Below are 15,557 nucleotides of genomic sequence, written 5' to 3' on the forward strand. Positions count from 1 at the left end.
CTCTCTGCCTTGAGGCTGGCTTGACCATGTGACTTGCTTTGGCCAATGGGACATTAGTACAGTGATGCAATCAGAAGCTTGAGAAGCGCCAGCAAATCAGGGGCTGCCCTCTCTTCCTTGCCCTTAGACTGTATTGGGCAGTCTTGGACCTCCTCAAAGATAAAAATCCATGTGGACAGAGGCCCAGGGAGAGCTAGTTTTCAGCCTCAGAGCAGTGAATAAGACTGTCTTGGACTATCTAGCCCCGCCCATACTAATTGCCAGATGACTTCTGCCCCTCGAGTGGCACCAGGCAATTCCAGGGACCCCCAGAATATGAGGAAATCTGACTGGATGCTGTTCTAAGCCACTGTTAGAGTGGCTGTTCTGAGTTTGGGGGTGGCTTGCTATGCAACCATCAAAAACTGATACAACTGGCAGGGAAGTTACTACCAAGTGGATTTTACAGATGAACAGATGGAGGCTCAAAGAGTTTATGAGACATGTCCAAATTCACATGCCCAGCTTGGGACTATAACCCAGTGCATTTAAGTTTGGGTCTCTGGTCACGGTCCACCAAGCTCTTTTATTTGCTCTCCTTATGCAGTTGTCCTGAAACTAGATGAAGTACCCAGAGACCTTCACTAATAGCTGTCAGAGATTTTCATCACTTTCAGAACAAGTAACTGGGTTCTTCTGACCGCACACACCTCTTTTATTGGAGTATGGTGTGGGGCTGCAGGTGCAAGAAGGTGATGGGCAGCCAGATTTAGGGAAGAGTTATTTCCTTGTTACCTCCCTGTCTTCCTTCTGGGGAGCATCCCACTCCCCGTGCCCCTCATGAGGGTTCAAGCACCCAGGATGGCAACAATGGTGATGGTTAGACAGGGCTATAAAAACCCCAGCAGCAGCCCTTTGGGAGGGTTGCATTTCACGGGTGGTATCTTAGAGGGTCTCTGGAGCAGCAGCAGTAGCACAGGACATCTGATTTCTATTATTTTGGCCATGGAGAAATGGATACATTTTGATTTGCAAGCATCAGAGGGAATTCATTCTGTGGCTTTAAGTGTGCCCTGCTCAGAAGCACCTGGCTCTGCCTGGGTCTTGGCTCTTTACTATGCTTGCAAGTATATGTCTGTGGATGCCATCATCTGTCTTTCTTGTGCATCTGAAGTTCAACAGGAAGCCCATACCCACATTGCCTTCCTGGGGTCTTCAAGGGTGCCCTGCTCTGTGATCATGTACTCTGGGGCATCAGCCCTAAGCACCCTATCCATGGTGGCTATCTAGCTGGTAGCTTTCCCTGCCTGAACACCAACCTGGTCTACACCCTTCTCCTTGGGCAAGCAGTGGACATACATCTTTGCCTCCAGGGTCTCTTGCCAGGTTCTGCCAGTGAGCCTGGGGGCCAGCCGCTATGAATCGTGCAGGAAGAAGAAAGAAAGAGGGCCAAGCTCATTCTTGAGTCTGCCCTTCAGTCCCTTCCAACCACTTCAGATACATAAACTCCCCATGTTCTGGGCGAAGTAAGGGATTTAAAAATGATATCAGGCCAGTGTCCATGCCAGGGAGAAGCTGACCCCCATCTGTGCCAGTACTAGGAGGCCAGAAGCTGGGCAGGGAGCAGGAGAGAGGGAAAGGCTCGTGCTGCTGCTGTTGCTACACTTGTCCCTCATCCCTGGGAACCAGGTTTCCTAATGAGCCAGGTATAGGAGGGAACACAAAGAGGGCCATTTTAGTCTTTGTCACACCTGCAAACTTATTCTCTCTTGCTTAGCTCTCTCCTATCCCCAAATTAAACCTGGAAAATTTGTGTGGCTTGTCTGGTTGCTTCTCCTGGGGGCTGCCAGGCCCAGGCCATTTTGCTGTTTCTCACATCACTGCCTCCTCATTCTCTGGCTGCCATCTGTGACCCCCTGTGTGGTTGCCACAGGCCAGAGAGGAGAGGCTGAAAGTCCTTCTTGACTCTTCTTTTGGGTGCCGACTGGACTTGGTGGAGGCCCAAATGCTGACCCTGTTTTTATGGAGGTGCTTTTGTGGGTCTTGGGACCTCCCCACAGCTCACTGTCTCTGTCCTTAGTTCCCTGGACAGAGGTGGTGGCACCCTAATCTGATGTCTTGTGATCAGCCTTCTGGCCCGGCCTCTTGGATTTACCCTCATTGTAGGCAGAGTCCTCCTGAAGACAGCCCAGCTTAGGCCTCATCCCAGGGTTCACTCCTGGTGCTCGGAAAGCATGCATGCATAGCTCTTAGCACTGCATAATCTCCATGGCTGTGAGGACTTGGGAGCTGGCCAGCCTCAGCCTTCAGAGCCTTGGGGAAGACAGTGGGTACTAGTCTCTAAGGCCCTCAAGCCCCAGAGATGCCCCACATCTCTTAGCTCAATGTGAGGAGGCAAACCTCTTCCCTTTGCCCAGGGAAGATTGAGGCAAAATGCAGATACTGACAACTCACTAAAAAACAGTCTCTTTTGAACTTCTGAACCCCAAGGGGAGGTGGGAGCTCCATGGCAGGGGAGCCTCTCCTGGAGGGAGACAACATACTGGTATTCTTGTTAGCTTGACCATATGAGAGTGGTCCAGAAGGAAGGGAAAGGTGAAAAGACCAGGTGAGAGAGACTAAAAGCTGGTGTCTCACGCAGAGCTCACACACGTTTACCAAAGTAACATGTCAGAACCCAAAAAGCTTCATTTCTAGCAGTTCCTTGCCTCCTTCTGAGATTCACCTGTTGCTGTGGGATACACGTGACCATCCCAAGCCCAAACATGGCCCTGTTGGTTGCAGACGTCAGGCCAGAAAACTCTGAGCTCTGGCATGGGAGGGGCCATGGGAGTAATATTTGAGCTCCTGGAACCATTAAAAACTCAGGAGAAACCAGCCATGAGGGCTTGGACACCATCCTGAAGAGCATTTCCTTATTGTGGTCTGTGCAAATGGCCAGCAAAGAGGAGATGCTCCTGAAGGCCTGGCAGGTGTCAGAGTTCCCACCTGCATCAGGTATTGTCCACCCCTGCCTAGTACCTCTGTGCCCCTGATGGAAGAGGACGCTGGTAGCTTGTGTGATGTTTATTGGCTCCCCAAACCTGCTGGTCCAAGTTACAGTGGAGGGGGTTAAAAAAAAAAACAAGGGATCTCTTTTGGGGGGAATAACATCTTTCATCTAACACTCACTGCCTAGACACATTTTTATCTTTACAACTGAGGCCAAATTTATGGTGAAGGGGTCCTGGGTGTGTGTGTGTGTGGGGGGGTGGAATTTGGAAATGCATGAGAGCTACAGTTGGGTTGGCAGGTATCAGCCACCCCAGAGCCCTCTTTTTGTGAGCTGGGGAGAGTGGGTAGCTAGTCCAATGCCTTCTGTCTCTTTCCCATTCCCTCAAAGTTTAAGAGAAGAACAGAGCTGTGGCCCAACACCAAGGAGGCCCCTCTGCTGTGGTCTTGCCCTGACTGAGTTGGCAAACCTGAGTCCCATGGGAAGGAGACAGAAACGAACACTAGATACACCACTCTTTCAGCCCATAACTCAGCTCTGGGTCCTCTTGGTTCCCAGGGAGCAGGAGAAGCTGAGACCTTAAGAGCTAAGATATACCTGATCAGCTGTGTGACCATGTCCCAAGTGCCTCCTGGATGGGGGGGGGACTCTGGGGACACAGGATATGGTGATGGTCACCTATTATTATTGTACCCGCCCATCCCAGAAGACACACTGGGGTAGAGTCAATCCACCTGCATCTGTGGCAGGTGCCAGAGAGGCAACAATGAAAGGGATGCCAAGGAATTCTTTAGGCACATCTCAGGCATGGCTCAGGAGGCATGGAAAAGCAGAGTGTGGAATTTTCAGGAATGAATTGAGTGTTTAGAATTTTGTGTCCTTAAATGTCCTAAATAAGACAGACTTTTGGGACTGACATGTCACATTATTAAAACAAAGTGAAAAAACAACCCCGTGGGAATTGTGTTTATGGGTTTCTGTACTGAAGGGCTTATCTTTGAGGGTCCCCAATATAGTGCCAGGCCTGGGAAGCCCCAGGCCCTGCTTGCTGGTGGCTGAGGGCCCAGAGGCCAAGATGTGGGGCCAGGACATACTCCCAGAACGGGCTGTCTACTGGCGTCTGATCCTTTCTTGGGTCTCCTCAGTGTCAACACTCAGGCTTTCTTTCTTTCTTTCTTTTTTTTTTTTCAAAGAGAGTATGTGATGTGTGAGCAGTGGAGATAGAGGGAGAGAAAGAGAAAATCTTAAGCAGGCTCCATGCTCAGTGTGGAACCTGACACAGGGCTTGATACCATGACCCTGGAATCATGACCTGAGCTAAAATCAAGAGTCAGATGCTTAACCGACAGAGCCACCCAGGCACCCCAAATGCTCAGGCTTACTTGTTTGGCTGAGACTTTTTCTAGGGTGACAGCTTGGCCCTCAACTTCAGTAGGTGTGAACCAAAGCACATACCTCCTTTGAAATGCTATGGCCACAGGTTTGGTGACTGTTTTGTTTGGCCACACTCTTCATTCTCATATTGGATGTTTAAGCTGTGTCTTTAGGAACAAGTTACTCCCTACACGTGCACAAAGCCAAAATCTTTTTGCCAGTAATGTGCATAACATCTATGGAGCTCATTGGGGGATGCTGGACTCACTTAATGACCTCTTGCTCTCAGTGTGATTTATTTATTTATTTATTTATTTATTTATTTTTAGTGTTTATTTATTTTTGAGAGAGAGAGAGAGAGAGAGAGAGAGAGATAGCATCTGAAGTGGGCTCTGCGCTGCAGCAGCCAGCCTGATGTAGGGCTTGAGTTTACAAACCATGAGATCACGACCTGAACTGAAGTCAGATGCTCAACCAACTGAGCCACCCAGGCTCCCCTCAGTGTGACTTCTTGAAGTCAGGAATTAAATAGATACTTAGGTGGAAAAAATCCAAACCCAACTGCTTGAGGCTTCTGAGCCTGGTGAGTACAACAGCAGTGGTTCAGGATCTCCCAAGTCACATGCCTCCTACAAAGGCTGGCTGAGCAGGGAGTCCTCTCTCCAGGACTGCCTGCAATGAGGAAGGGAAAACACTGGTGACCTTCATGCCTCTACCTGCAAAATGCATGCAAGGCTGTGTAAACTTTCCCCCAAATATCTGGCAGGGGTCCAGCCAGGCCTCACAACTGTGCCCTGAGTCCTTGAGGAGAATGTAGTGTCTGAAGGCAGGAGTCTTTGTGTTTCCCCCAGCCTGGGTTTACCACGTGCTCCCTCAAGCCACTTCCCATGCTGGGTGGCCAGGAGCTCAAGGCGACCATTGGGGAGGGGAAGGGGCAGCACTTACCCCCCGCCTGTGCCACCGTTCTTGCTGAAGTGCGTGCGTGGCTCGCTGGATGCCAATTTCAGTAGCTCAGTCCACTCCCGCTCCCATTCCTCCTCGGTGTACACCAGCCCTGACTGGCACAATGGAAGCCGGCTCAGGAGGTGGTGGGCCAGCCTCCTCACCCGCCCCCCACTCCAGGTGAGCCTGGCAGCCCTGCTGGACCCCTGGTTCAGTCCAAGCCCAACCAACACCCAGGCTGGGCACCACCTGCTAGTGGCCACTGACTGTCCCCATATGCTATCGACAATATTTCTTCAGAATGCCCAGTCTCCAATTTCAATGCTGTTGGGGGTCCACCCAGAAACAAGGGTCATTCCCAGGGGGTAAGAATGACAAAACACAATCTGCACACACACCAGGCTTGGGGTTGACCATTAAAAAGTTTAAAGGGATGATGGGCCAAGTTCAATCAGAGAGCAGGCAGATTCTTCTTCTAGGACAGCAAAGTGCTAATGTCCCTCATCATCAGGAGGACTGGGATTCTCTCTGGATAAAGTACAAGAGCTGGGGCTGTAGACTGTGCCAGGACCGCCCTGTGGCTACACCTGGCCTTCAAGCCACCACCAGTAGTGACCAGACATAGGTGACCGCATAATTCATCATCCAAGCCAGGACACCTTTTGAGAGTGAAGGTGGTTGGTTTTCATAACTATGCAAGGACAGGAGGTGAGAGTGGACATGTTGTCACTGTGTGTGTGCCAGGGTCTGAGCTTTTGTAATGGGCACCTCTTCAGTGGGTTTAAATGGGGAAGGCTTTACTACTCCCAGAAGCCATTGCTGCCTGACCTCACAAGACAGACATGGCCTTGGGGCACAGCTCTGGACTCCACCATGGCCCATGGCTGTGCTTGGTGTGGGTCCCAGGCTCTGGACATCCCAGCAGGTACCAACCTCCTTGTTTTGCTGTGTCTGCTGCCACCTCCACCTTCGCTTTAGGGCTTCCCTTTCAGCCCCTGTCCTCATCATGGTGTAGAGAGCTTTCCGCAAAACCAGGTCCCGGTCGTGAAACCCCCACATTCCTGCAGTAGGAGGCCCATGAGGAGCAGAGGAGAGAGACAGGATGTGAGGAGGGGGACAAGTCAGTAGGTAACTCAGACTGCCACAACTTACCAGACGTGGCCTCCTGCATCTGCACACAAAGATAACTCATTAGTTAGCCATCAATTCCCCCCGATTAGCTAGCAATTCCCCTCGGGTTTCCCCTTGAAGCAGGTTGGTAAATGAGAGAGGATGTCCCCTTCTCAGAGAAACAACAGTGGGTGAAACCAAATGCTGCCTCTTTCTGGGACCCTTGGCAAGACACTTTGAATTTCACAGGTTTGTTTTGAGGGACCTCATGTTCACCATCCAGCTCTTGTGTTTGAGTGAGAGATAGTCTCTGTGGATAAACTGGTGATGTGTCCTCACATGGGGTCTCGAGCCAGGATGGCAATCAGACCCTGGTTTCATCTAGGGTCTGCCACATCTGATGTCTCTGCCCTAAGGCATCTCAGCCTCCTGAGAAGCAGAGCATCAGTGGACATCACTGCAAACATCTGGACCTAAGAGAAAGTACCTGCTTTTGAGGTAGAAGGTCTTTCTCCTTCACCCCTTCCCTGGCCTTTGCTGGGTGTTGAGGGATTATAAGGAAAACCAACCATTTCTGAGTACATTCTTGGGGCAGGTCAGATGTGGTCAAGAGACTCAACAAATGAAACAAATAGTAATGAGAGGTGCGGCTCTTGCTGTGGGGAAAGAGTGGGGGAATCTATCCATCCATCCATCTATCCATCCATGCATCCATATCCATCCATTTAATTAAATGGCATTAATTCTACTTAATTAATTCTGAACTCATTTCATGAAAGGGATGAGACACCATTCTGGTCATTGGCAATACCCACAGCAGCAATCAGGACAGACTAAGTTCCTAAAATCTCACAGAGCACACACTGGGGGAAGGTGGAGCAGCCATTGAATTAGCACATAACAAACCACCTCAGGGGCAGCGGCACCATAAGGGGAGATGAAGCAGGCCAACGGGATGCTGGTTGGCATTGGTCATGGTGTGAATGGAGACATCAGAGCATAGACTCGAGTGGGTATAGGAGGGAACTGGGTTGCCATTCCAGGCAGAGGGACAGGCCAGGCACCAGCCCCAAGGGGCACCCACGTGGAATACTTGAGAAACGGCAAGAGGGAAAGGTGGCTGGGGGGAGAATCAAGCAGACAAGGTGAAGAGTGAAAAGGTGGACTTTTAAGTGAGCTGAGGGCCCCTGGAGAGCTTTCATAAGAGGAGTGACCTGCACTGACCTAATCTTTAAAGGCTCAATCTGGCCATGCATCCTTTAGTGCAAAGGTATGCAATAACCAGGGGCTGCTATGGGCTTTCCATCAAGAGAGGCTTTTGTCTTTTTCTACAACATAGACAGAGGGCAGTGGCCATTAATGCTTCTGTTATAAACAGGCCAAGCTGATCTTATCCCTCAGACCTGCCTGTAGTCGCCTCTCAGGACTCTCTCAGGTAGGGCAAGTCCAGTCTCAGCTGAACTCCACGGCTCCTTGTTCAGGTCTCTCTTGCAAAGAGGGTCTCTCTGCCCCATGGATGTTTGCTTACGAGTCTGGCTTTAGGATTACTGTCATTTCTGTGTGTGCCCCCCAACCCTAGGTCAGTGTCAGGCCTGGTCTGCAGGTTTAACAAGCACTGCTGGTCAGTGTTGTGTGGCTGCTTTGGGCAGTGCTGTCCCTCCCTGTGGGGTTTAGCAATTGGAGTACAAAAGGAAAACAAGGTGCCAGGAGAAAAGAACCAATTGGCCATGAGCCCCGGACTCAGTCATGGCCCAGCCTCTTCAGCAGCTGGAACAAGGCTGGCCATGGGAGGCTTTCTCTTCCTAGGCAGACAGTAGGCCCACTGTGCTCACTGAGAAAACGTCTGCCCTTAGACCAGACCACAGTGGCATGTGACCTGATTTGTGTCTTTGCCTACCTGCAGTGCTGAGAGGAGCAGTGCCTCTGCACACTTCAGTTTCTGAGGGCCAAAGGCATTTCCTTTGTAATGAGGCAGTTGTTTGACAAAGATAAGAGATTTCTTTTGCGTTCTTTCCAGATTTTACACACAACAAAGGGAAGAAATGTGTTCCACAGCAGGGGAATAGTTAATACATTGTGATGAAATATGACACAACTACCAAAACATAAGAAATTCACAATATGATTTTAAGGGAAAAATGCTGGATTCCAAACTGTGAACACTGTGAGATCATAATTTCACTGGAAGAAGAGACAAAATACACCAAAACATTAAAAGTGGCCCTTTCTGGGTGGTAGAATTGTTGATTTTTATTTTCTTACTGTGACGAATGTGGAATACTTTTATAATGCCAACAAACAGAAATGTGTTCTCTCTGGAATGGAAAGGAAGCAGGTAGGTGGGAGCCTTTGTGTCCCCCATCACCCCTGGCCAAGCCTGTGGAATGTGGCCCCTTGCTCTGGGGCTCCATTCTCCTCGGAGGCTCTCAGGCCCCTTTGCAGACCCAATGCATTTCCCTCTGTGGGTTTTAGGCATCTCACTTCTGTCCACTTGTTGCTGGAAAGGCCTCACCACAGGGTCAAAGAGAGGTTTGGGGTCCAGCCCTTACTCTGGGTCATAGCATCAACTGTATTTACCTGGGGAGGGGAGTTTGACCAACAAGGAATATTCCAATATGCCAACTAAGAATATTCTCATTTGAAAGTCCCATCTATGGAGAGATCCTTCATTATAGGACTGAGGAGGACAGCCAGCTCTTGATGCCTGGGTCCCTGGCACAAATCCAGCCCTGTCTGTTAAAACTGATCTGGCTTTATGTGTATAAGGCTGGGTCTAGAAGGGGTGCTTGAGCTTCCAGAAAGTCTACCATGGGCCCTCAGTTATTCAAATAGTGCCACTCATGCCTGTGCACCTGCTGGGATGGCTTTTTGCAACCAGGAAGCACACAACTCTGCTGAAGGTTGCTGACCTCTCTGCTTTATATTCCAATTACATAGATTCCCCTATGATTTCCCCAAATGATATCTACGTCTTTTTGTCAGTCCACGTGCATGGACTGCTGTCAGTGTGGTGGCTCTGTACCTACCCAACCTAATGTACTGCTCCCCAAACTTCCTGCTCAAGCCCAACCAAGCTCAGACCTGCTTCCAAACATCCTGTTAATTCCTGCCTTCATGCTTTTCCATGCAGTCTCCCTACCTGAAGTGTCCTTTTTTGTATTATTTCAAGTCCTTCAAGTCTCAGTAAAATCCTGCCTCCTCCAGGAAGTCCTCTTATTGCTCTAGGTCATGATGTCTAATCCCCATCACTGCAGCTCATGATTAGGCCTCTTTCTTTTATATTTTTATATATAGGTCTTTTCTCATGTGTGCTCTGTGTTCTCACCAAGCCTGCCAACTACTTGACAAGAAGGGCTGAATTGTGGCCTCCATCCCTTGGGGACTCTTCCAGCTGAGTGATGTGCATGGCTCTACTTAGCATAGGTCTGTCCTTTAACAATGAGCAGAGCAGGCCTGGGGTGCTGCCACCCTCTGTCTCTGTTGTAGAGCTTACCCAGAGAGGCGGCGTGTAAAAGGCAGTTCCCATCTCCTGTAGTGGCCAAAGGAAGAAGCCGTTTACAGCTCGTGCACACGGTGGACCACCAGTTCAGGCGACCTGAAACAGAAGCTCACTTTAGAAGAGAATCCCAGAATAGACCATTTGAATGTTTGCTAAGTAAGCATAGATATCAGCAGATGATTTTTGAGAGGGTTCTAGAAAACTTCAGTGGGAAAGTAGAACATTATGGTTATTTTCTCTTTAAGATAAGAAACGGTCAAATCCTCCCATCAATTAGCAAGAGGATTAAGACACTCAAGGGCAAAGCCTTTTCTCCTTGAATTTGGGAACATTTTACACACACACACACACACACACACACACACACACACACACTTTCTCTGTGTGTAATTTCCTTGAACACAATTTCCCTTTCTGAAAGTTATTTTTTTCTCATATACCATCCTTTTTTGATGCATACATACCTCCAAAAGTATGGTTTACATTTAATTTAACACATCCAAACCATTATAGCTACTTAGGTATATTCCTGTTAAATCTCATTAACACATCCAGAGACTTCTGCTTCCAGGAAGATGGAGTAGACATACTTTCTCCTATTCTTTATCTTAAGTACAACTAAAAATCATGGACATCATGTGTAAAATAACACAGGAAGACTTAAAAGTGGAGGAAGGGGCAGACTGACCGGGAAACTTGGGATCTGAGAAGCAACATGGTGGTAGGCTCTCTGGAGTTTCTTTTTGCCCCCAAATCCCAGACCAGGTACTGGAGAAGTTGGCAACCTGGAGATACCAGTGGGGGCAAAGGAATCACACTCTCTCTAGACAGTATTCAAGGAAAGAGGCAGCTTAGGAATACAGACAGTAACTGCTCTATTTCAGTCAAGTGCCACAGAAGAAACTATACCTCATCATCGTCTCTGCCAGCAAAGGGCAAGAGGGGAGATGAAACTTCCAACCTTAAGAGACATAATGAGCTACTCACCACCCGTTCCCCCAGTGCCAGATGGTGTCAGAGAATGTTGAAAGCATTGCCAGCAACTCAGCCCTGCTGGGTGATAATATGGACTCCACCCCCCACCAACTGAGAACATATGGAGAACTTGGCCTTTCACACTTCTCTGGTGGCAATGAAGTTCCTCTGCTCCCTCCCAGCAGTACAAGAAGCCCATGCCTTCACAGGTGTCAACAGAGGCAGAGTAGAGAACCTGTGCTTCTACCCTATTCTGGCAGTTATTACCAATCTACAACTCCAGACATCAGATGAACAGAAAAGGAGAACCCATCCGACCTGCAGTAAAGAATACTAAAGGGATTCAGTAGAGAATACTGCAGGGTGCAAAGAAGGAATAAATGGGCTTTAAAAGGCATGTATGTTGATAAATGTAAATAAATATTAGCTGTTTAAAGCAATATCATAAATGCCTTTTTGAGGATTAAAGTATATGTAGAATTAAAGCACATGACAGCAATAACACAAAATACAGAAATGTGTAATAAATGACATAAATCCTAAGACCCTTACATTGACCACCAGGAAGTGGTAAAAGGGCCAACTTAAAGTAATTCTAATAGCTTGACAGTGGGCTTTGGAAACTATAGGGTAACCACTACAAGAATAATAAAAGAATGTATAACTGACAAGCAAGTAGTGGGGAAACCAGAATAATAAATATTCTTAAATAATTCAAAAGAATATTAAAGAGAAGAAAAAGGAGACACAATAAAACACAACATAATAAACAGCAAGATAATGGATTTGAACCAAAATATATCTGTATTTATATTAAATGTGAGTGAGCTAAATACTCCAATTAAAAGATACTGTCAACCTTGTTTAAAAAAACAAGTATATGCTGCTGACAAAAGACACCATAAACATAATGACACAGAAATGTAACAGTAACTAGGTAGAGAAAGATACAACATTCAAAAACTAGGCAAAGGGGCTCTTGGGTGGCTCAGCTGGTTAAGTGTCTGACTCTTGATTTCGGCTCAAGGTCATGCTCTCGTGGTTCATAAGATTGCGTCCCACATCAGGCTTTGCCCTGACATCATGGAGCCTGCTTGGGATTCTCTCTCTCCTTCTCTCTCTACCCCTTCCCCCTCAAGCTCTCACTCCATCTCTCAAAATAAATAAATTAAAAAAACTTTGAAAAATCAAAAAAAAAAAGCAAAAATAAAGCTAGTGAAGTCCTATTGATATCAGATGTAGGTGACATTATTAAGGCACAGGATAAATGGATATTTCATAAAGATGGCACAATAAAGTCAAATGGAAAATATAACAACACTTAATGTGTATATACCTAAGACTTAGTCTAAAATATATATAAAGCAAAAATTGATAGACTCAAGAGAGAAATAAACAAACCCCAAATTCAAAACTGGAGGTTTTTAACCAAATTCTCTTGATAAATGATAGACTCAACAAACAAAAACTTCAGTAGAGATTAAATAGAATTCAAGAATTTGACATATATATAACTTGACATATATATAACACTTCACCCACAGACTGCAAAATAATTACATTTTTTTTTTCAAGTCACATGGAATATTTTCCAATATTGACCACATATTGGGCTATAAAAAAGTGTCAACAAATTTCAAAGGATTTGAAATCATTCATAGTATGTGCTCTGGTCATAATAAAAATAGATTAGAAATCAATGAGAAAATCAAGAAAAGTAGTCATCTTGGGCTGCTATAACAAAATACCACAGACTGGGTAGCTTAAAAAACAGACACTTATTTCTCACAGTTGTAGAGGCTGAAAGTCCCAGACTGAAGTGCTGGCTGATGTGGTTCCTGATGAGAACCCTCTTCCAGGTTTTCAGGTGGCAGACTTCGTGCTGTATCCTCTCATGGTGGACAATGAGCTCTGATCTCTTCCTCCTTTTGTAAGGACACTAATCCCATCACGGGGGCCCCATCCTCATGGCCTTATCTAAACTTAATTACCTTTCAAAGGCCTTACTGCCAAATACCATCACACTAGGGATCAGGGTTCCAACATAGGGATTTAGGGGGGACAAAAACATTCAGTCAATAGAAGTACCTTAATAAGGCAGTTTGTTCACTGAATGTGGCTGTCCCCCAAGGGGACTACCCTTTCAACTGCTTTCTAGGTAATGAGCAAGATGAACAGTATAGGAGTTATATAGACCTGTTTTGAAAATTCAATTCCTCCCTGGCCATTTATAGCTATGTTGCTTCTTTCTTTTCTGTAGTGGAAACCCTAGGCTGGTCTGTCTGGCACACCCTCTGGGTGGCAGTTTAGCCAAAAGGGAACCTAGGGGATTCATACTTAGTTATGATTCAGTTTTATAAAAATACTTTGTCCTTCTTATGGCTAACCTTTGTGGATGAGAGGTACAGTTGTGATTAGGAAGAGATTGAAAAAGAAATAGGTAAGTTACAGGCATTGTGATGGCATATGCCAATCTTGTGATAGAGGGGAGAAGCAACAACTCTAGCATGTGGGGAAAGAACATATCAGACTGCAGAATGTGTAGGGGAGGGAAGTACATTGATCATGTTTTACTTCTTAGGACCACCTTGTAGGTTTCCACATGAAGAAAAATGCTCCTGTGGGATATCCCAGATGTTGCACATGCCTCAAATATAACAGAATCTTTCTCCTGTGACTGAGAAGTCTCAGGGTTTCTGCCAGCATCCATGAAGCCATGGAAGGCTAATTTATTAGCTTTCAAGTAAAACTTTGGACATCTCACAGTTATTGACAAAAAACATAGGCCTCATAAAATACAAAGTTTACTATCCATCAGGGGAGGAAGGTCCCACAAAATACAATAGGATAGGTTGAAAATATTAGAAGAACAGGAATGAACACAACGTAGCCTGAGCCTTACCAGGACTGAAACCCGGCCTCAACTCATCGTTCTGTGACCAGAGTAAGGTAATCAGCCACAGAAGGTTAAGGGTGAGCCCTTTCTACAGGAGGACAACATCATTTGGAGTCTCTGAAATTTTATATTCACAAGGTCTATAAGGCAAGCAAAAAATTATTAGGTATGCCAAATCCAAACAAAAACAAAAAAACAAAAACCAACCAAACAATAAACCCCAAGAGTAACTGACTGAAAACCAAAAGGGAAAAATGGGGTAACAGAAAAAGGCAAACAGATTATCCACATTTTGAAGTTATCTGACAGAGACTTTAAGTCACTATAATTAGTATGTTCAAGAAAATAGAAAAAATGAGGCAGAAGCAATATTTGAATAGATAATCATCAAGAATTCTCTAAAATTGATTAAAGACACAATTTTTAGAGGGTCTGTAAATTCCAAAAAGAATAAATACAAAGTAAATGGCATACAGTGAAAATTAGAAAATTAGAGAGAAACTCTTAAAAGCAGAGGAAAAAGAGAACTATTACATACCTAGAGGAATAGTGATATAAGCCTACACAGAGTGGAATGAGAACATCAAAGTGCCAAAAGAAAATAACTTCCAATCTAGAGTTCTATACCCAGCAAAACTATCCTTCAACACTGAAATTGCCAGGAATGTAAGGTAACTTCCTCAATCTGGTATAGGTCACCTATGAAAAGCCTGCAGCTAACATGATACTTAATAGTAAGATATTGGATGATTTCAACCTCAGATGGGGAACAGTACTCAATATTGATGATGGTCTGAACCTGTGAAATAAGGTAAGACGTTACGATAGAAAAGAAATGAATGGAACTGCACTTATCAGTAGATTACATAATTGTTTATATAGAATATACTTAGTAATCTACCAAAACACTCCTAAGCCTAATAAGGGAACTTATATTTAGCAAGATCTCAGGAAGCAAGGTTATCTACAGGTATCATTTATATTTCTATTAAGTAGCAATATATGATTTAGAAAATGAAATAAAAAATGTAATACTTAGACATAACTATCATGAAAAATGTTATATCTAGACTGAAAATTATAAAAATATAATACATTCCTGAGAAAATGTAAAGATTTAAATAAGTGGAGAGCGTAATTGTGCACATAAACTGAACTCCTTAATGATTCTGCATTCTCTCCAAGTTGATCTATAGATTTAACAAAACCCCATGCAAAACTCCAGAAGCTACTTTTTAGAAGTTGACAACTTGATTCTAAATTTACATGGATAAAAAAAAAAAAAACCTAGAACAGCCAAAATAATCTTGAAGCAGAACAAAGTTGGAGGGCTTACAGTTCCTGATTTGACAGCTGATTATAATGCCATAGTAATCAAGACAGTGTGCATATAAGAGAGACAACTAGATCAATGTGACAAAATATACAGACCAGAACAGACCCACACATTTATGGTGACTTAATTTTTTTTAATGTTTTTATTTTATTTTTGAAAGAGAGAGAGACAGAGAGACAGAGAATCCTAACAAGGCTCCACACTCAGGAACCTGAAGAAGGGCTTGATCCCACGACCCTGGGATCATAACCTGGGCTGAAGTCAAGAGTCGGATACTCAACTCACTGACCCCCCAGATGCCCCTTATCTTATATTTCTAATGTTATGGGAAATTACTGTTGATGTATCTTTGTTTTCTAATGAACCATAGTTGACATACAATGCTATATTAGTTTCAGGTGTATAACACAGTGATTTGACAATTCTAAACATTAGTCAATACTCACCCCAGTAA

The 15,557-nt window shown here is 45.3% G+C and overlaps 1 protein-coding gene across 2 annotated transcripts in view; it reads right to left on the reverse strand.

Moving 5' to 3' along the window:
* The window catches only part of OTUD7A (OTU deubiquitinase 7A), a 372,245-nt gene that overhangs the window by 38,323 nt on the left and 318,365 nt on the right, over window positions 1-15,557 (reverse strand). For both annotated transcript variants that reach the window (XM_060617887.3, XM_060617886.3), the window contains 3 exons: window positions 9,891-9,992; window positions 6,221-6,348; window positions 5,291-5,403 (listed from right to left, as the gene is read on the reverse strand). In XM_060617887.3, coding sequence (XP_060473870.3) covers window positions 5,291-5,403; window positions 6,221-6,348; window positions 9,891-9,992 — 343 coding nt within the window. The remainder of the gene's footprint in view (window positions 1-5,290; window positions 5,404-6,220; window positions 6,349-9,890; window positions 9,993-15,557) is intronic.

Source organism: Panthera onca, chromosome B3, assembly GCF_046562875.1.
Source record: "Panthera onca isolate mPanOnc1 chromosome B3, mPanOnc1 haplotype 2, whole genome shotgun sequence".
Classification (NCBI taxonomy): domain Eukaryota; kingdom Metazoa; phylum Chordata; class Mammalia; order Carnivora; family Felidae; genus Panthera; species Panthera onca.